General features: G+C 36.8%; 2 protein-coding genes across 4 annotated transcripts in view; both read right to left on the reverse strand.

Moving 5' to 3' along the window:
* Window positions 1-1,114, reverse strand: part of VWC2L (von Willebrand factor C domain containing 2 like) — a 153,641-nt gene extending 152,527 nt beyond the window's left edge. The window contains exon 1 of the mRNA XM_084779874.1: window positions 309-1,114. The gene's annotated coding sequence lies outside the window, so the exon portion shown is untranslated. The remainder of the gene's footprint in view (window positions 1-308) is intronic.
* A 500-nt stretch (window positions 1,115-1,614) lies between these two features.
* SPAG16 (sperm associated antigen 16) overlaps window positions 1,615-23,101 on the reverse strand; it is an 819,872-nt gene continuing 798,385 nt past the window's right edge. For all 3 annotated transcript variants that reach the window (XM_084779848.1, XM_084779847.1, XM_084779850.1), the window contains one exon: window positions 1,615-1,976. In XM_084779848.1, coding sequence (XP_084635974.1) covers window positions 1,801-1,976 — 176 coding nt within the window. In that variant the 3' untranslated portion in view covers window positions 1,615-1,800. The remainder of the gene's footprint in view (window positions 1,977-23,101) is intronic.

Below are 23,101 nucleotides of genomic sequence, written 5' to 3' on the forward strand. Positions count from 1 at the left end.
ATGTTTTTATTATGAGGAATACATATCTTTTAAATGAAACAAAGTTCTTAGGCTATTTTTTAAAGAGCCCTCATTGTAATTAATATGCTGTAGTGCCATTTAAAATACTATTAAAAAGAGGGAGGTTAGAGAAAGATAATAACAGCATTATCTAAAGATTTTAAATAAGAATGCAAACACTGCTAAACTGAGGATCACTTCCCAGCTAAACTTTACCCCCTCCCTGTATTGCTACATATGATTTTAAATGACTGCATCTTTTTTTTTTTGAGAGAGCAAACACAACTCATGCCATAAGATTCACTTACCTAGTCACTCTGAGGTTAATGGTGGTGCTCGGGGTCACAAACCGATCTGAACTTAAAGGTCAGGTATCTCTTAGGAGAGCCGGTCCTCTTTAGTCACCCAAAGAATGCATTTTCAGGCATGAATTAAAGGCAATCCATCCTCTATACCTCCCATTTCAAAACACAGCCAAGAAGCAGTCTCCCACCCTTCCAGAGAGAAACACAGCAGACACACATAGAAATAGGCTTTGGACCTGTCTTCAGAATTCAAAGCAAGAAGCAATGCTGGTCCTGTGGAAATCCGGACCCCGGTAGCAGAATCATCTTGAACTTATTTTTAGCATTTTCTTAGATCCTTCTATGAAATTTCCTGGCTGATTACGCCTCCTCCACACTTGGGTTCACTTACACAATGTTTGCTACGGCAGTAGAGGTGACTTGGCTAGGCTCTGAGGATCACAAACAGAAACAGCATACTGAAGCTTAAAGCCCACTCCACCGGCAGAAGCATCAGCATCGTCCACAGTGTGTTGACTGAATCCCTCCTCACACACCAGAAGATTCTAACTGTGGACGTGAAGCAAAGGCGCAACTTTAGCTGGGGTTTGGCGTCACTGGGAGCAGTTTGCAGACTGCTGATTCGGAGCTCATCCTGACGGCAGCCGGGAATTCCTCAGCACCACGGACAGCGCCAACAACTGGCTTCTGAGCCCAGCTTGGTCAAAACCCCCAGCTGCCTCCGCGGACCTGGCTGGAGTGTTGTCACAACAGTCACTTGATACAGCGGATGGGAGCGGGGTGAGGGGTGAGGGGTGGGAGGTTCTGCGTGCGAGACACTTATTTGCATTTAAATCACAATTAAAAAAATTAGAAAGACGCGATTTTACCTAATGCATTCTTGCACGGGCTGCAGAGATGAAAGTTCCGGGGTCTTGCATTTAGATTTAAGCCATCTGCAGTCTTTGGTTATTGCTAATAGATAAAGCACACTCATTGTCAAAGAATCTGTGAAAACGTATGCTTGCGGACTCAATTTGACCCTCCGGCTATAGAAAGATTTTTCTGTGCTATACATAATCCAACTTTGGGTCTTCTACAGCTCGGGTTTGATTTGGGGGCAGGGGGGGAGTAGCCGCGCTTTCCTGCAGTTTGTTCTCCTACGTTAAAAAATCAATGTCTTGTAATTCATCTAGTCTGTCATTAGGCGTCATTGTAAAGCTGTTTCTTCCAACCCTCTAGCAAAGATGCCCTGTCTCTAAATTCATAACCAAATGAGAAAGAGAAAAAGAGGACGGGAGGGAAAAATCAGACAGATAAAGGAGCAAAAAGTTGTAATTTTTATTTGTAACAGCATGGATCATATAGCATTCACCCAAGCTTGTTTTAAAACAATTACGTTATTTATTGGTTGTTTTAACCAGTTGCTTACTGGCTTGTGAGGAGACTCTATGAAGCTTTTTTTTTTTTAAGGTGTAGAGGGAATGCCCTTTGCATCAGCGTGTGCTGTTGCAGATCAGAGCCACAGTCGAATGGTGCCATCAGAACCTCCAGAATACAGATTCTTCCCATCACGGGAAAACACCACAGTGCTCACCTCACTCTCGTGGCCCACCAGTTTGTGGATTTGCCCAGATTTAAGGTCCAGCAAATGGATAATTCCGTTGGCGCTCGCCTGAGCTAAGACTCGACCTGGAACAGAGGGAAGCAGAGAGAGCTTTGTCTCAACCAGTCACAGCATGTGAATAATACAACATTTTATTTTGTTTTGATTGTGACTCAACAGACTTATTTTTATATTAGGCTCCCATAAAATATGAAGTTAAGAGTCATCTTAACTATAAAAATGATTTGTGCCGTAAGTCAGATACATTTAGAATAAAAGCTTGAAGCTCTACTTGCTTAACATTCGAAGGTCATTATATGTCCCATAATTCTTCTTATATTTGTGATTGACAGATCATTTTGAGATGAGATTGAGAGTAACTAAAGAAGAGAATTTTATTTTTCAAATGAATACGTTAAAATAACTTAAATGAATAGCTTTCTAAATGGAAAATAGAACATATGCTTTATGTAGATATAACTATGGGTATTTATCCTAGGAAATTAAAAAGCACTTACCTGATTTAAATATATTTATTATAGTTCTGCAAAATCATTATATATATATATATTTATAACAGTTGGGATACTTATGAATTCAGTACATTTTCTTTGGAGTTGAAATGAAAAAATGAGTATCTCTACCTCAAAATTACATGTCCTTTAATTTAACTTAAATTTCTGAATTCTTGCAAGTTAAAATATACATGGTAATCCATATTTACTGTGGGATATTTTCATTATTTTTATATTTTTAGTGAGTACCACAGAATTAACATAGCCTACTTTTAATAATTTTATTGGTAAATTCCAGTAGAATATGCCCACCCGAGCTTAGAACATAAATATTAATAACCATGGGTTATCTAATCATACTTAAAAGGTTATTATCTTCCCAACAACAGTGTTTGAGACTTATTAAACTCCTTTAACATTCCAATACCAGACTAGGTACTAGAAGTGAATCATTCTTTATGATTCTTAGAGGAAGAGGGACCCAGTGGTAGAAGAGCTAGTAGTATTACCACCATAAGGATGAAGAAAGAGGCCTGGGAAGGCTAAGCAAGTTGTTTATTGTGTGTGGGAGGGCTAACATTCAAACACAATCACTTCAGAGCTACAGACTTGTATCCACCATGTTTTCACATCCCGATGGCACTGAATCAGTCATGCCTTCTGAACAGAATTTGGGTAGGTGCTACACCCTGAAAGGGAATGTGTCCATTTCATAGTAAGAATTCAGGAATGCCATCACAATGAAAACCATGGTGAAATATTTCATCACATATCATCCTCAAATCATCATGACTGCTCCCAAAATGGAGAGGGGCTTTGAGAGTAAAGTTAACCATGATAAATATGGCCTATTTGCAGACCTTTATAACTACTAGGCTTCTTCATGTAGAACAAAGCCTGACACAGCAAACATCCTTAGGATGGATTAGAGTGTCCAAAGCAGCAGGTGTGAATATTTATTATTACCCTCTGGTTCTAAGTCTTTGCTGACAGCAGCATTACACATGGACTTCACTTCCAGCCTCACTCTATAGGCAGCTGCTGTTTGTGACTTTCCTGAAACTCAAACAAAAGGGATTTTTTTCTTGCGGTTTTTATACAATGGCCATGAAAAAGTACTGAATTTTAAAAACATTTAGATTCATACAGAACTAAAGCCCGTAAAGACAAGGATTTAGCTTGAAACCACTATTTCTGTTATAATTTAATCTGTAAAAGTCAGATTTAAATGTACTTAGAGGGATTTAGGTAATCTCTGAAATGTTTGTACAGTAAAAAAAACCTGATACTTTTATACAATGATTTATAAGAATTACAATAAACATATTAAAAGTAGGTAAATATTTACAAGTTTCTAGGATATATACCTTTAGATATATCTATATAGTGTATACGTCCTTATAAATAAAATTATAATATTAGAACATAATACTAGAAGTTGTTTTCTGACCTTCATATGCATTCCATGGTAAACACATATACCTCAACACAAAATCAACAGGCCTTAAAAATATCTACATTATAACCTTGGTAATGGAATGATAATATAAAAATGTAAGTTTAAATAGTGTCAGAACACTTGGAGCAACATTATTCACTAAAGCTGATTTGCTTCTCTAAGGTAGGAAAGACCTCAAGCCCAGAAAAAGAACCACAGGCAACTAAGCAACCCCAAGAGCAGGAGAAATAGTCTTCCCCAGCGAAGAGTGCATCAATGGATTATCCAATACCAAGTGGCCAGGCCTGAAACATACATACAAGTAATATACAGAACAAAAGGGTTTTATTTAGTAATATTCATATGCATGTACATATAAGCATAAGAATGCAATAACAATTAATGAAAGAAGAGGCCATGAATTTGAAAGGAAGAGAGAAGGGACATATGAAAGGGTCTGGATGGAAGAAAAAGAAGGGGGAAAACTTGAAACCATAACCTCAAAAGTTAAAAAAGGTAAATAAACATGAAAGGGTGAAAAAAGATCATAAATTACACTAATTTCTATTTTTCATTGTATATCTAATTATGTATGTCAAGTTATGAATGTATATATTCTAAATATATATAGAATATGACTGAAAAACATATAAGCTAGTTTATCAATGTTCATTAAAAATAAAATTATCCAAGGTACATTCACAGTTAGGTGATTTTTTTTACTAGATCTTTGAGTTAGCATGCAATGTAATGGTTTTAATAGGTATTCATTTTACCTTATTCTTTTATTATTAAAATACAGTTCCGTGCCCCATTGCCCTCACTTTCCTGGCCTATCTGGTCACTTTCCTTCTACTCAGGGCTTCGCTTGCTTTCATATCACGTGGATTGTGCTATCACGTCCCCACTCACCCTTTTCATGTTCCCTTCTACTTTCACAACATGCAGAAACACAAAAACTTTATACACATACACACATATATGTATGGGTGCATTAAAATAAAACACGTTATATTTAAACACCCATTGACTATGATTTTTGAAAATCTGCTTCATTCAGGATATTAGGCTACCCCAAGTTTTCACCAAGAAATAATTTGGAGGAATATTCATATCAGTATATATATTTCATGTATATATGACTCAGCGTTTATCAACAGTGAGAGATTATGAGAGATTATTTCATTTCTGTGTCTCTAAAACCATGATTAACACTTATTTTTTATATTTTACATATACATTTATATTATTACACATATATATTTGTGTAATAAATACCTATTTGTATTTGGCAGCCTTGAAGAAAACATCTTTTCTACATTGGTGCATCTAAAATTCTGAATGTAAATCAATATCTATCATATATTTCATCATTATCAACTTAAAACATCTATGTAGACCTAAAAGTATCCTAACCCCTAAACAACTAAGTTTAATTGTAAAACTAAACTATCTGGTCTTCAACCCCATCAGAGACTTGAGAAGGAATAAAATTAATTACCTGAGTATACAGGGGGTGCAGGTTAGCTGTTTTCCAAATGAGAAGATGACAGAGACAGTTTGCTACCTGGACAGTCACCCAAAACTCTATAAATTTGGAGCATCTTGTTCAGCCTTCTGGCTCAATATATCTGACAGACATATTTGTGAGGCAGGAACTCTTGAGGACTTGCTTACTCTGTCTTGGCAGAGTTTGGCTGTCGACTCTGTCTGCATGCAAGCTTGCCCTTTTTTTAGGCAGAATTCTGTTGGTGGCAGAAATGAGGACATTTTGCCCAGTGGCTTGCTTGCCACATTTGAAGCCATCTCCATAAGGAGATTCTTTGATGCTCATTATCCCCTTTGAGATAGGCTGGGTGTTGCAGGAAGTTAACCTGTCTCATTGTCAATGAATCTTTAAAATAATAAAAACATTTTAAATGCTATATTCTGTATGTCTCTGAGGTTTTTGCAGACCTTATCTATTTTACCTTATCTTTTTATAGAATTATATCTATCTGTTGCACTTAAGTTGTATATTCTCATGATAAAAGTAGACTAGTAATTGATATGACCATGATTCGATCAACTAACGATTAACATGTATAACTTATTTATCCTAAACAGCCTGCAATTGCATTTTCAAATATTGGAAGTAAATGTTGTATTATAATTGAACTATTTGGGTACAATATCTCATATTTTAGTAGAAATATATATAATGTGTGAAGAATAATCTTAAATTTGAATTCTATACCACTGTACCTAAAATTAAACTTACTTTGTATCTATATACAAAATTATATACCAGTGAATTAAAAATAATCTTGTGAGTGACAATTAAGGCATTAAGTTGGGGAGTAGATTCACACTACTTTTTTGTTCTATCTACCCTATATTATTGATGATTGTACAAATTCTATTTGGTTTTGAACTAAGTTTCCTCCAATCTCTGATACTAAATAAGATAACTGATCTTTATAAACTTGTGGGTTTCTCAAGTATTTGTTTCTAGTAAATGTGTAACTTTATGTAAACAACAAAACTAACTTATATTGTAGTAATAAGCAATTTTTGGAGAAAAAAACAGTTCTATTAATACCCTCTGAAAAAAGCTGTCTCAGCTGGATTTGTCACAAAAACCTAAATATGTGAACATATTAATGTAGGCATAATTTTCAACATACCCTCTTGAAAAGATGATAAAAGACTTAATCTATAAAAAGAGTAGCATCATTTTATTGAAGTGTAAATCATGTAGTATAAACTACCAAATATTAAATTCTTTATCCCATGCCAACAAAACATGCAGATAAAACATTGCACTTTTAAAAGGAAACTATGTACAAATATCTTATAAAACTTTTTATGTTGTGAGTGATTTTAATAATGAACTATAGAAATGATCCCTGAAAGTATAATCTTTGGTTAATGCTTTTAGTAAAATTCAAATCTGCAGAAAAATGGCACTTCTTCAAACTAAAGAATTTTTAATGAACTTTTGGTATCTATGTGTGCGGAAATGTAATTAGGTTTAGAGAGCATACCTCTAAGGATGTCATGTCATGAGTTATCTTAAGCTTTTCAAATTTTTTGTTTTGTTTTTTGAGACAGGGTTTCTCTGAGTAGCTTTGGCTGCCTGGAAACTTTTTTTTTCAAGACAGGGTTTTTCTATGTTAGCCTTGGCTGTCCTGCACTTTGAAGACCAGGCTGGTCTTGAGCTCATAGCGATCTGCCTGCCTCTGTCTCCCAAGTGCTGGGATTAAAGACATGTGTCACAGTGCTGGGCTTGGAAAATTGCTTTTTACTGCGCTAGAACTCACAGAGTTTCAGGTGGATGGATCTCCACCTGCCTCTGCCTCCAGAGGGCTAGAGTTAAAGACATGTGCCACCACTGCCCAGCAAATTTTTCAATTCTTAACTCCCTTCCTTACCCAGACAAATCTTTCCCAAAGTCAATAGTTATTTATGATCTCTATTACCCCACTATTTTTTTAAACAATCATAAAGCTTGATATAATTAAGGCTTAAGACATGCTTACCTGAAGCTATAGCTTGTTATTAGAGTACAAACATATTTGGGCATATTTTTTAGAAAAAGCATATGGCTCCATTTCTTTTGCATTTATGCCTATGGAATATAGGGAACAGAAAGAGCGGAGTCTTGCACTTTACATGCCATGTTGTTCACTTATACCCTATGATGCAGATAGCCTTCCCTCAGGACAAATGGGATACTCAGGGAAACTCAAATGTCACACACACACACACACACACACACACACACACACACATGTATTAGGGTTTCTCTCATAAATGAAGACTCATATTAACTGTGATAATTCTTTAAGAGTTCTCTATGAACACAACAAACTCCAAAATCCCTAAGTAAATAAGCTTTTAAATTTACTGTCTATGTCAACCTCAATTGTTTCATCCAGTGTTGACTTTACTACATTGTAAATATCTAAAACCAAAGCACACGCGTTCTTAACAGAAACGGCTATCACATATCTATTAGTTTTCAGGTCCTAAGTTGGTGTTCTTTTCCCTATTTCTAGTTGGACAATAGAAGAGGTCAAACATCTTGGTATGCTTTTCACTATCTCCACAGTTGATTTAAGCCCACATTGCATACTCATGTATAGACTTACTACCTTTGAACTCTTCATTTTGTTTTTGTTTTTCGAGACAGGGTTTCCCTGTGTAGCCTTGGCTATCCTAGACTCGCTTTATAGACCAGGCTGGCCTCGAACTCACAGCAATCTGCCTGCCTCTGCCTCCCGAATGCTGGGATTAAAGGCGTGCACTACCACGCCCAGCTCTGAACTCTTCATTTTATTATTGTCTCCTGTGGACTATTTTCCTTAGCTGTCTGCATGGTGCCCGACTATATTTTCTTGACAAAAGTCAAGTCACTCACTAAATCCCAGTTCACATTATTTTCTTCAATCATTTTATACATCACATCATTAGAAGTCCCTCCTACTTGGAATATGTGCATCACTTTATTGCCACCTTTCATATGGTCAGCAATGTATGTGTTCTACATTCCTAGTCTTGCATTTATTCAGGGGCAAGTGTCATGACAAATATCTGTGTATTGTCCAAACAACAAGGACAGTCTCATTGGGTCATAATTATAGTCGTCACAACCAGTTTGAGGGCTTGTTGTTTTCAAGTATCATCCTGTACCCTCTAAATGTATTATCTCACTTTGCCATTACAACAACCCTATAGGGTAAAATTACATCTGTGCTATGGATTTGAAATTCAGCCAGATGAACTAGAGTGCATTATGCTTATAAAATGCTCCCCTAATATCAAAGATTTCCCATGAACAAATAAAGTTATGTACTTCACAAATAATTTTATGCTGATCACATATTAATCTCACTTCAAATATATATATTTAACAAAATCAGCTTTGATTTCTATTTGAAATATGTGCAATATATTAAAACAATTGTCAGTTTTACCTTTTGGAAAATGTGACTACAATAATATCGCAAATATTTTTCTTTTGGACAGTGCTGTGTTATAGAGGAAGCAAATGAGATTTAGAAAGATTAAAGCAACTTCGCCAAGGCCATCCAGTATATGACTAGTGGAATCCGGATTTGGGATCCCTATGACTCCAAGGCTCATGCTCTTATCATCTGCGTCATGCTTTAATAACTCTGGATGAATTTTTATTGATTGCTTCAATGTCATGTCCCCACTGTGATTAAGCTTCCCTTACTAAATTTCAACATGACTCAGAGTAAACATCCTCGGGAGTGCAGCCCCAGTTTCCAGCTGGACTTACATGTGTTCCTGGGAAATATTTTAAAATAAACTGAGATGACTATAGGAAACATTTAAACACACCCATTTGCTATTACTTTAATAGCATTTATGAGCTCCTAGGATCTGCTTGTACTTCTAGCTTGCTAGCATTAAGCATGGGACTCAGGGGAGCTGCCTTTATTCTTTGAAAACCTGAAGAGCATCCAACATTCCCAGGAATCGATAGTCCTTTGGTGATCAGAAGAGCCATTTCCTCGACTTTGGCTAAGTATTCAATATTCACATGCTATACAAGAATTATCATTTTGTTTTAGCTCTAGGCAAAACAAATAAGAATTTATCTACTTTCTGGTATGTCTATCTGCAGCAAGTATCCCCTCGGCTTTTGCCAAATAGTGGGTGCAGTGGCAGCCTTAAAAAAAAAAATAAAGTGAAGGTATGCTACCTACTGCTTTGTGTCAATTGTTCCCCAGAAGAACAGCCACTTTTTGGGGGGAGGGGTTGTTGAATGAATTCAACTTGATTTTTGGTTTACATGAAATATCTTTTCAGTACCAACGTAAAATTAATTTGCTAGATTGACAAAGTAAACTGGACCTCAGTTGTTAACATAATGATTCATGGATTCAAAGCAAAAGCCACTGGCATGAGGAGAACATTTTAATCAAGCCGTGTTTTAAGAATGCATCAGTTTACTAAGGTTTCTCATAGCAGCGTACCCACGTCATTTTGTAATGGAGCATCTGGAGAAGTAAAAGAGGTGATATGGTTATTCTCTACGTACTGATGACAGAGATCTTTGGTTTTGTTTTTTGTTTGTTTTTGTTGTTTTGGAAGAATGACTCACAATAGTAGGTAATGTGCTCAGCTAGGGGCTGAGCTATGTTGTAGAACTCTTTAACTGATCAATAAAACTTCCTCCTGTGAGCTACCAGCTACCAGTTCTTTTAGGGTGACTGTTACATGGATCCTTTTTAATGAGGCTTAATAAATTCTTTATCTATTGAAATATCAAATACTTTTGTTTAAAAATTAACTTTGAAGGCATGATTCTTACCTTGGTATATATACACTTACATACATTATTAGCAGAAGGGTTACGCAGCCACCTAAAGTTCTGAACATGCTTTAGAAACATGTTATAGAAATACAGTTTGATAGCAAGATTAGAAGTCAAACTTTGACTAAAAATATGCATTTTCTATTATTCCATCACTAGAAGTGTCACTCTAGATTAGATGGATGTAGTTGTAGGAATAGAATTCTGTTATAAGAAATAGAAGCTGATTTGAAATTTTCTAGATTAGCATGAATAATGAAAATGTGAATGAAACCTATCATTCCATTTCTCATTAGAATAAGTACAATAATTTCTCGTGATTATTCATGCTTTGGTTGAGTTCTGTGCAATACATTCCCCTAAAAACACAAAATGCTCATTTTCTATTTTGTTCAAATTAATCTCATATACAGATCACAGGAAATTTATTTATCATGAGTACAAGAATGGAGACTAAAACAACTGTGTGTCCAATATGAAATAACATATCAGAGAGGGGAAGACAGGCTTTGATCAATAAGGAAATGATTTTTATACACATCAGAACCAATTTGAAGCAATTCTCTCGATCAATACAGATAGGCAGAAATGCTTCTCAGCATTTATTACCTGTGGAGAGTGTTATTGATTAATTATATTGATTTTTTGAATGCATGTGGAGAGGCATCTGTTGTTTCTTTAAAAGATGCCTCAAAATGAAAAGTATCAAGGAACTACTTAAGTTTTGGGGATTTGCATTAATGGCTCAACCCAGGTCATTACTTAGAATTTCAAAACCACCATTCAAGGAGATATGAAATGCAATTTAGTTTATTTTTCATCCTATTGCTGATCAATATAGTACTTCTATAAATACAATAAGAACTAACTTGGCTAAACGATAGTAACAATTTATAAAGTTTCCTAGTATTTTAATACTATGCATATTCTGGCTAAAGGGGTCTAACTTTTGTTTTTGTAGATAATGCTACTTGAATGGAGACCATGTGGGGTTTTAATGTAAAAATGTGTGCAAATATAAACCATATATTTTAATTCTCTCTTGGTAGCTAATGTCATACAAATGATAATAGTTAAGGTGGGTTAAATCTCCTTGTCCTACTGTGGGACTTCAGACTAAAAGAGATATTTGCCTTATTTAGAACACATAATATATTTAAATTATATAACCAGATGGGGTACTGAAGATGAAACACACTACCAATTAACTTTGGTATGAAAAACAACAGGCAAAGGTTAGTACCTTGAGTAAATTTATAAGAGTTTTTTGTTTGTTTGTTTGTTTTTGTTTGTGTTTTACAATAAGTCACTAACTAAACAGATAAATTAATCATTGTCTTGCACACACACAAAAATTCTTATTTCTCTTAGGGAAGAAGTTAACTGACACTTCACAAATTTGAAAAATATAGCAGGTGAATTAATTTAAAAACTAATCTTTCCTACAGTGTGTTGTCTTCAAAACGTCTTCCCCTTGTTAGGAGAAGAGAATGAAGAAATACTTGAGCAGGTGCTCTCTTCCATGAGCTGTCTTTTGAACACCGCCGAAAGCCCTGTGAGATGCACCCAAAGTCCTAAAAATGTTTAACTAATTATTGGATCTATTTATACAGCCACCTGCTCTCATTAAGAAATCCTTGTGGACCCATTGCCTAACATGGTCTTCACCTACGCAGCTGATCAGTGTTGGGATAATATTTATTTGGGGGACCCCAAGCACCTGGGGTCTTGAAAACACTTGAGAGAGGTATTTGCTGATGCCAGAGGGATCTTGAGTTTTGGTTCATTTCCGAGAGTCAGATAAGCACAGCTCTGAGCAGGTCGGAGGCTGTGGAGAGTTCTTTCCCCATTGTTCTTGAATAGGGAAAGAATCCAATGGTTTCTATTGATATGAGTCTTTTAATTAAAAGTTTAATTAATTTTATTGTATGAAGTAATAGAATTACTTTTAATAGTCTATTTTTTCCTATTTTTTAGACTCCAAGAATTGCTACATTTTGCAAGCCTAAAAGGCAAAGTTCTAATATTTTGAGAATGTTCAAACTGGCGTCAGAGCTAATGCTATAGCTGAATCCCCCATCATCAATGTGGAAGGTGGCTTGTGGGAAAAAAGACACTGTTGGCTTCTATTACTTAATGTTGAGGCAGTGAATTGTTAGTACCACATGCTTATTTTTTTCTTATAACTTTATCCCTTTCCATTAAGAGCAAAAATAGAAAGAAGTGAGTGGGGTTACATGAACAAAAATATTAAAAATGGAGTGAAGAGAAAAATACATGATAAAATACAGCTAGCCTCGGTGGAAAGTGACAGATGGAAAACCAAATGTAGCACTTCTGTATAAATTAAGTGGCCACACTATTTACTTTAATTACAGTATAGTTTGTTGTTTTAAAGGAAATGTTCAGGGGCTGGAGAGATGCCTCAGAGGTTAAGAGCACTGTCTGTTCTTCCAGCGGTCCCGAGTTCAATTCCTAGCAATCACATGATGCCTCACAACCATTTATAATGAGACCTGGTGCCCTCTTCTGGCGTGCAGGCAGAATACTGTATGTATATATATATATATATATATATATATATATATATATATATATATATATATATATAACTACCAAGAAATTTTCAATTTAAGGCTGAAAGTTCAACCTTCTGAAAGGTCTGAGTCAGCCTTGATTCCCAAATCTTTCACAATCCCTTACCTAGGAAAGACTCATAGCTTCACTATATATGGATATTTACTGCCAAAAATGGCTTGAAATGTTTACTTAAAAAATAAGTAAAGACAAAGCCACTACTTTCATTATTTAATCTGTTTTCCTGAATTGTTCTTTTTCTTTTTTTGTTTTGAAAGATTTATTTATTTATTTATTTATTTATTTATTTATTTAATGTATTTATGTATTCATGCACTCCAGAAGAGGGCATCAGAATTCAATATAGATGGTTGTGAGCCACCATGTGGCTGCAGGGAATTGAACTCAGGGCCTCTGGGAGAGCAGCCAGTGCTCTTAATCTCTGAGCCATCTCTCCAGGCCCCTTCCTGAAAAATTCATAGCCTCCAGTGATGGTTAGTTTTTATTTTCAAGGTGGCATGTGTAGAATCACATGGCAAGAGAGTCTCATTGAGGATTCTCTAGATCCAGTTGCCTGTTGGGGGACTTCCTTGATCATGTCACCTGATGCGGAAAGACCCAGCCTAAAGGTGGATGGAACTGCTCCTTAGGTTGGTGTTCTGAACTGCATCAGTGAACGCAGAAATAGACAAGGAGAAATGTTCTTCTCTCTGTCCTTGCATATGGATAGGATACAACCAGCTGCTTCAGGTTCCTGCCGCCATGGCTTCTCTGCCACGCCAGACTGTAACCTGGAACTGTGTCATAAATGAAAGCTTTCTTCCAAATTGGCTTTACTGTCAGAGCCTTTTATCAAAGTAACATGAAGGAAATGAGGACATGTTTCTATTATGTGATATTCCACAATCAACCCCGATCAAAGCACTGTTTGTATTTCACAGACAAAGGTCCTGAATCCTAGAGATGTGATGCAATGTCTTCAAGATTATAGAGCTGGTGTGTAAGTTTTTCTAATAGACAGAAGGGATTGGAAAGTAGTTATCACAGGAAGTTGAACTGTCTTGCCTGCTACATGATGTGAGAAGAAAGTGTATCTTCACTCCTAGTTCTGTTACTCTCTATCTCTTTGGAAATGTGCAGCAACCTTGTACTGGTACTGAGTGATGGTCTGCCTATGTACCTCACACACTTAAAGAAACAGATGGCTGCTTTGTTCTCATTCAGTGTTTCTCCGCTACGCCATCTCCTTCTCAGTCAGTCCCATAATCTGCAATAGTGCATGGGTCAGAGAACTTCAGCTAAAAGTCAACACAATTTAGAATGAAGAAGACATTGGTGAGTCCTTGAGGCTAAGTAGTGAGGTAGACACTATTTAGGCTTGCACATGAGGCCAAACCTTCACAAAGTTAACACTGCATGCCACAGAGAAAGGAGTCAGACTTGTTATAAGAGAGGAAATGTTAGCACTTTTTCAGATGCCAATGAAAGAAAATCTATCCAACATAGCAAATAAGACTGTGGTTTAAAATGGGTTAATTTAAGACCAGTGGCTAGACTGACATCATAAATATGCCCACTGCCTTTTTCTCTCAGTTCTACTCTCCAGGCTGACTTTTAGTCAGGCTTTTTCTATATGTTGTTCCCAACAAGACAGCATCATGGCTTTCTACATCAATACCCATGAAAGAATATCTTTATTTCTAAGCAGTTTCATGTTAGTAAAATTATCTAATACTTTACTTCAGTTCTATGTTTATTTTCTACATGTAGATAGCTGACATGTAGAAGAGTGTGGTTGAGTGTCACCACAAAATCTGTCAAAATGAAGAACAAAATGCTGCAAATTTAGGAAGAGACAACAATGTGAGCTAATCAAATTAACTTTAGATAATCATTGAAGAACTACAATCATTTACAGTCAATGTGTTTATCAGAGAAGAAAATGGCCATGTTTGAGGCCATTAAAATAATAACTTGCCTTGTGTTATCTTTCCTTGACTGACCCATCTTATCCTTGCCTCTTCTCTCTCAAAACACTGCTATGCAAGCAAACTGCATCTAGGTTTATCAAGGAATCAGTATAATTGTCACTAAATAAACAGTGTACAGGGTTTCTTGATGTATTTTGGGGTGACAGAATGCAAAAAGGGGTGATTAAGCCAGAAGAGGAACGAAAAGGTCTTGGGCATCTTGTGAGCATCAGTCTAAGGCTAAATAAGAAAAACATTGCACAAATGCAGCCCTTTCTCCATTAGCTAGATAAGAATGCTTATTAACGTGAGTGGGCACTTATATACCAGGCCCAGCAAAATATGACCCTAGCAAGTTACATGGACTTTTGTTTATTAAACTCAATGAAAATTCATTATATCTGAAATTAGGTGCATACAGCATAGTTAAGTTGTGGAACACTATATAATCCTTGTATCTCTAGGCAAAAAACTCAAGAAAGCTTTCCTTAAGGGCTATTCTATGATGGTTGGCATAGTTCACACCTCAGTGTTGGGAATATGCACACCTTCAGAAGACCTTAATGTGGTTTTCTAGAATGTAGAACTAAAAAAATAGTTGAAAATACTTTTTAAGTAGGCCATTCAAAATATATGCAACCAGATTGCATTGATTTAATGAAGTTGTTATCTTGAAAAAAAAAAGGCCTACATTATTTTGCTAAAATTGATTTAACACAGTAAGAATATATTCTTTGGAATTTTTTCCATAAATATAGAACAAAACATGAAAATTTGAAAGGAGGGAATCAGTGGGCTATGAGTGAGCAGATATTGTCACCACATCTGAGTGATGAGCAGGTGAGGATTTATGTGAAGTTTTCCCTATATATACATGATTGCATAAGGAACACTAAAGGTGTCTTGACTGGTGGCACACACCTTTATACTCAGTACTTGGGAGGGAGCAGCAGATGGATTTCTGTGACTTCAAGGCCAGATTGATCTATGAAGGAAGTTACAGGCCAGCTAGGTCTTTCATAGTGAGAACTTCTCTCCCAATTTTTCAAAATATTTATCATATAAGATAAACATTATTATCACATGGTCATTCCTTACATAGAGAACTTATATGTTTCACTGTCACTGGAGGTGTGTAGTGCTCTAGAATTAGGCATGTCTACAATTTATTTGAGTAATTTTGCCGACATATAGAAACAAATGCTGGTATCTGAAAATACTCAATATGCCAGCATAGTTAAAAGAAAGCAATCCTAGAGTCTTTGCTAAAGTTAAAAACTTCTGCTCTGCAAAACATACCACAGGACAGTGAAAAGACAAGCCACAGCCCAAGGGAGAATATTTGTAAAAGACATGTGTGATACAGGATAATCTTCTAGAAAATACAAATGAGCGAGGGAACAAATGACCTGATTGAAATGGACAGAGTTCATCAGCAGGATCTTCATCAAACACAGCATATACATTATAAAAACATTTACAGGATCATGTTGTGTGCCATGTGCCGTAGAGGAAATGCAAAATAAAATGACAATGTGACAGTACTGAACACCTATAAGGATGGTTCCAAACAAAGATATGGTCAGGGTTATGCAGCATGAAGAGGTTCCCAGCCAGCACTGGAAAGAATGCAAAATGACATGTTTACTCTGATAGGCATTTTTTGCTAGTTTCTTATGCAAATAAGTAAAACATACTCTTTTCATATGTATTAAATCATCATATCTTTTGAAACTTATCTAGGGGAGTTAAAATGTGTTTCTATATGTATACACAAACACACACACACACATACACACACACACACATACACAAACAATAACCAAGTCAAGGGTGTTTAGAGAGGCTTTATTCACAGTTGCTAAACCTGGAAGCATCTATAAGTCCTCAGTAAGTGACGAAGTAACGAGGCTCTGGCAGGGTAAAACAAGTGAATAGTTTTCAGTCCTGAAGTGCAACTGGTTATAGAGCCACAAAATTATATTTGGGGACTCAAACGTATGTTACCAAGTAAAGGAAGTAAATCTGAAAGAGCTATGGGTTGGGTGACTCCAACCATGTGGCTTGCTGGGAAAGACAAAGCCAGGGGTGGAAGGAGGAGGGTGAATAGGTAGAACACAGAGAATCTTTGGAGTAGTTATAAAAACCCTCATTAACAGCAAAACAATAATAACAACCTGAATCATACTCTAATGGTGGAGACACAAGCATTCTGCTGAGCCCACAAACTGTAAAGCACGGCGGGAACCAAAATGTAGCTTATGGGCTTTGGATGGCAGTGATGCACCAATGTGTTCACAGTTACATCTGGTAGAGCATGCTAATGATGGGGGTGGGGGATTCTGCACATGTAAGGATAGGAGACTAGTGGCCCAATTTTTTATCTTCTCAGTTTTAAGAACCTAAAGTTGTTCTAAAAAGAGAAGATCTTCAAAAACAAACCTAAAAACTTGAAGCCAAAGTGAAGTTAACAACTCATTTTCAATTATGATTAAAAATTGCATATCACTTATGGACTCAGGGTGCTGTTATTTTAAGTGCTCAATGTCTTTTTAAAAGTCTTTTACACTTGTATATAACTCTAAAGAACATTCAAAATATGACCCCTCTTTTAAAATTGTGAACCACATCATAATATTAAAAAATAATGAAATATTTAAATTTCCACATAATATAGGTCACAAGCAATGCTTATATTAAGAAATCAACCATACACAATAGCTCACACTGCAGATTCTTAAAAGTACCACTGTGCAGCTCTGCCTGACAGACAGGGCAAAGGAATAAGCTGAGGAACAGAGGTAAGGAGGGAGCAGGAAGGCATGGAAGGGCTGAGGGAGAAAAGAAGAGACAATCAAATGAAATGGAAGGAAGCAGAGAAAGAAGAGAGAGGAGGGAGAAGGAAAAAAAGTAAAGGAGAGAGATTTTAATGAACCTTATAAAATAAAAATAAATTACAACAAATATTTTTAAGGAAAAAACCCAGTGTCTATGATAACTGAAGGTAGACTGAAACCAATACAGGTAAATGAAATCCCTGGTTCATACTGTAAGAATCAGCCAATGATGTTCCTCAACTATACCCGATAATCAGTCCACTATCTGCTTCAAATTGATTGCATAGTCCTGATGGTAGTTTTCCTAGGTCTAGACACGGATTCCCATCAGAACACAACAACAACAACAACAAAAAATACACCAAGCAACAATAAACAAAAACATAAGAACTAACAAAAATAATCTAGGAAGAACTTGAAGAACTCAGCAGTTAAGAGCAATGCCCTGAGGTACGCGAGGACATTATGTATCCCAGTATACATGTGACAAGCTGCATGTCCCCAAACGTCTGAATTCCAACTCTCATGTACAGGGACAGGAGGATTGCCAGTGCTTGCTGGCCTCAAGCTTTGCAGGGGAGAAGATGGGAATGAAGGTTTCAGCAGAGATCCTGCCTCAAAGGAGCAGCTGGAGAGTGGTTGATCCAGAAGAGTGCTCAAGGATGCTCAACCCTCTCACCTGGCCTCTGTGTGCACATACAGGTATGTTTACCCACATTTGCACATATGTACACACACCTACATACAAAGAAATAGATAAGTAAATCCTAACACCCTTGATAATTAGAATTCTCTTTGAAACTGCATCATACTAACTCTTTAAAAATTTCAGGAACAAATTTTAAACTATATATATATAGTTTAGATATAATGATAATGATTGACTTATCGTTATATACATATAAATTAATCAGTGCCTTAAACATTCCCTGTCTACAACATTATGCTGTTTTTCTTTCCACGAGGGCTGGGCAGCGTCAGAGGGTCTAAAACAGTTTTAGTTAGATGAGAAATACTTCAAAAGATTCACAGGGTTAAGCCTTAATATTATGCATAGAAGGCATGCACATTCTGACAAATGGTTATACTTGATGTGTACACAATTAATTTATAACATGAGTATTTAGATACTTTACTAAAATGTTGATAAAATATTTTGCCCTTTCCTTTCTTATGTTTTTATGCTTATTCTTGCATGAACTAGTCCAGAATTCAAAGCAGCCTCTAGAACTCAATTTTATTTGTCATCAAACCAAACTTTTCCACCTACTGACAGACAGGATATGGCAAAACAAGCTCAAATCTGGTATATTTCCCCCAGAAGCTACCAGTTAAAGAGGGCACAACTATGGCAAGACAATTATAACATTTAACACAGCTGCATATTACCTATTCATCCGTTCCTTGAAAGTCATGAAAGCGTATTCAAACTAGTTTTAAGAAGAGATTTGAGAATACTTGTATGTGGGTATGTGTGTTCATGCACCTGCAAGCACAGGTGTGTGCACAGGCATATATACACATGTGTTCACATGCATGTGGAGACTAGAGGATAACGTAGGGTGGTGTTTTGAGGTGCTATGTACCTTCTTATCTTTTGAGACAGGGTCTCTCGTTGACTTGAACTGGCCAGCTACCTGAGCCTGGATGACCCACTTGTCCCTGGTCCCCTACTCCTGCAATTATAAACTTATCACCACATGCAGCTTTTGAAAAGTAGCTTCTGGGAATTGAACTTAGGCTCTTGTGCCTTCAAGACAATGCTTTCCCTACTGAACTATGTCTTCCCCCAAGACTATAATAAGATATTTACATTTAAATATATTTTAACTCCTACTGGGGAAATTCATGTCATTACTTAAGATGCCAACAAATCTCTCAGCCCTATATTAAAAAAGAATTTCTTCCCTAAAATTTCTCCCTCTGTATAGGTCCAATCCCAAAGATATCCATTATGCATCTACTTAGCTGCCTCTTTTGATGTCACTGTGTTGAATCTTTGGTATTTCATCTACCATTTTTATCACATTCTTAAGTGTGATATTTATATTTTGATTGATAAGTAATGCCAATATTCTTATCCATATTCTATTCAATGACATAGGCAATCTAAATTTTATGATTGTACTGTCAAAATTATTTCACAAGACTCTAAGAAATATGCATTTGAATAAAAAAGATATAGTACCAAATATTTCTGTCTTAACCTTCATACTCTGTATTGCATTCAATAATCACTCGGCTTCTTAAAATCATCCTTCTGACTGTTTGAATTATACATAAGCAGAAATGAAAGCTATAGAGCATAAGGTAACTGAGAGCCTTGCATGACACAGCTGGAAAGTAGCAGGGTCAAGAATGACATGTAGGAAGTTTGGTCCATGGCCTAAGCAATGTACATCTGGCTTGTCCAAGCTCAGATGCTGGTTCTGTGGTCTCCTGTGTAATAATGCTGCTCTCTAGAGCCTACAAGTATTGTCAGGATCTACAGTTGTCTAAAGTCACAGTTCTGTCCTCAGATGGTCTCCTCAAACTCTTGGAGTTTCCTATGTACTTGCTTCAAGCTTCTTTTTCTCATGAAAAAAAAAAAGAAACAAAACAAAACAGCAACAACAACAACAACAACAACAACAAAAACCCAACCACCATCCCCCACCCCCACTGCCCATCAGTTTTATGCATGAGTTTGTCCCTTTGGAATCTCTTCAACAGCTCAGCAGTTCAACTTTGGATCAGGTTTTGACTCTGTTCTGGCTCTTCCTTTGCAACTGTGATGTTGGTAACTTTCCCTTTGGCTCCACACAGTCCCCTCAGTTGGACATTAGCATCATGACCAGAGCTCCTGGAGAGAACCATCTTCTGTTCCCTACCACCAACTTCCCCTCTCACTGCATCAGGGAGGGAGTTAGCAATGGTCTATTATTGCTGTAATTGGATGGTGCTGAACTTTAACTGGCCCCTCGGTTTATAATTTCTAGCGATATCCTATTCAGCATTCATAATATGACTGTTTTTAACCAATTTGTGTTCAGAGTGAGTTTAAGATAAAATGGGAACTGGGTGGTATAGAAGAATAGTCACTTGTTTGGCTGTCCAGGAAGCCAAGTTTAATTTTAGCCTTGAGAGAATTTGAAATCATTATAATTAGATGAGTATTAAAGCCCATGAGTGAAAAGGACTCTTTTTTAAAGCCCTACCCCTTCATTTAGCATCAATTCACAACTGGCAGTTCATTTTCTCAAATGCTCCACCACAGAGCATGCATACAGAGCTAGAGTATAATATATCTAGAGTTCAAATAACTAGGAAGTAGGCCATGGCTGGAGGTGAGAGATAGGCCCTGTAATTAACTTGGATATCTACAGCAATGTAACAAATATAACATTTATATTTATTTGTGGAAAGGAAAATTATATTGTTCCACACATTTTATGTGTGGTACATACTAATGGGATGGTTGGCTTTAGATGACATCTAATGTACCCGACACATACTGCTGGGCTTTCAACCACAGAGTAACTACTATTCCTGAGCTTTGGTTTCAAGGTTAATGTGCAACAAACTCTGGACCAATAATCATCTTGCAGTCACTTCAACATTCTGTGTAAGTTCAGCTTCAGACCCACCTGATGCTCTGACTGAATGAAGAATGTCAACCATGTGATGCTCTGAGGGACCAGAAACAAACACAACTATGTGGCTGGCGACTTAGTCTGTGGCTCTACCAATAACAAAAAAAAGGTGTTTTAGTAAGACTTAGGGAAAAATGCTTAAAGCGCAGTCCTCCCTCCCTCTCAACCCCTGCCAGGCAAAAGCACAAGCAGATGTTCCCCCTTTACAGAAGCACATTATTGTCAACAGTAGTGTCTCTATTCAACTTGCTCTGTTACCTAAACACTCCTATTACTGTCACCTCTCTGGTTTGTCATACCCAGCAGCCTGACAGTAGAAACATTCCACTATAAAACCTGTCAAAAATGCCAGGTGATTTTCTCCTTGCCTGACACATGCTGCTCTTTAATATCTGCCTGTCAGAACACCTAGGAGAGGAAGCTACTTTCATGTTCAGAGCAGGGCTGCAAGGACCATCACATGCAGTGTAATCATTGGCCTGGGACTGCTGTGAAACCCTGCCTTTTGGAACCATAGTCTCCTGCTGGGAAATGCATAAATTGACCACCAAGGTCAGATGGCATAACTTTTGGGAGGAGTAGCTAATTAGAAAAGCATTAATTTTTATTCCTGGTATGACTCTAGCTTAATTTTTCTTTATTATAAGCTGTCTGGAAACATGTATTTTCTTTTGCCACAGTGACTGGCAGCCTCGTGGAAGTATATATTCCTGGTTTGACTTGTCTTGATTATATTCTACTCTTGTGGGTTATATATGCCTCTATATTTATCTTAAGTTTGTCTTATCTACAGAGGAATGCTCCCCTTGGTTTCAAAAAGTGATAGATTTAAGTAATTTCAGTGTGATATACTGGGCAGTCTTTTATTTACCAGAGACGGTTTTCTGGCACCCCATTGGTAGGTCATTGAGCCTTTATGCTTTTTCTCCTTATCTCCTTCTGTGGAGGCATGTGTTTATGAGAGGCCCAGGGAGCAGGCTATTAATACAGGCGCTGTTCCCAGAAAAGAATGTGCCTAATTTTGTAGCAAACATGACGGACTTCTAAAACTGGGGTATGTGGTATAGTCACAGTCACCTTGGGGGTGTGTGGACTTAGCAGAAAACCACTTCTTTGAATCGGATCATAGTGTTGTTTCTCACTCAAAGTTTATTTCAGTATTTGGTATTATAAAGTAACACATTATAGGCATGGAAATAGAGGAAAATATCTAAAATAAAAACAATGATCACACACACATGCATATATGTCTTATGTTACTTAATCTTATCCTGGGTTGACAGTGGTGGCACTGAGATTATAATTTGGTTTCCATCAGCCAGCTACTTCAGTGTTTTAGAAAAATATACACACAATCCATGGAGCTTTATGTTTTCAAATTTGGTTTAAGATTTATTTATTTTTATGTGCATGAGTCTTTTGCCTGCATGTATGTCTATGTGCCATATGTATGCCTGGTACCCCCAGAAGCCAGTAGAGAGAATTGGATTCCCTGGACCTGGAGTTACAGAAAGTTGTGCACTGCCATACAGGTCCCCTAGAAGAGCAACAGGAGATCTTAGCTGCTGAATCATCTCTCTGGCCCTAGTTTTAAAAGTATGAAGATTATATCTAATTTTTTCTTCCTTCCTCACTCCCTCTTTCTTCTGGCCTCCCTTTTCATTCTCCCTTTTCTGCACTGAACACTGAATCCAGCTTACATATACTAGGCCAGTGAACTGTTTCCTGCAGTGCCGTGCAAAGCTTGCATTGCAGGACCCTAAGGGTGACAAGGGAATGGAGAAATGGCAGGTGCATGGATACATTAGATACATATACAGAAAATCTGGGGTTGAATCAATCAATGTGCTCACTTTTATGGAAGAGCTGCTGCATTCTGGAAGTGTAGTTTCTTTAAAAACCAGTTACGTTGTA

The sequence above is a fragment of the Acomys minous genome, assembly GCF_964271855.1.
Source record: "Acomys minous genome assembly, chromosome: 4".
Taxonomy (NCBI): domain Eukaryota; kingdom Metazoa; phylum Chordata; class Mammalia; order Rodentia; family Muridae; genus Acomys; species Acomys minous.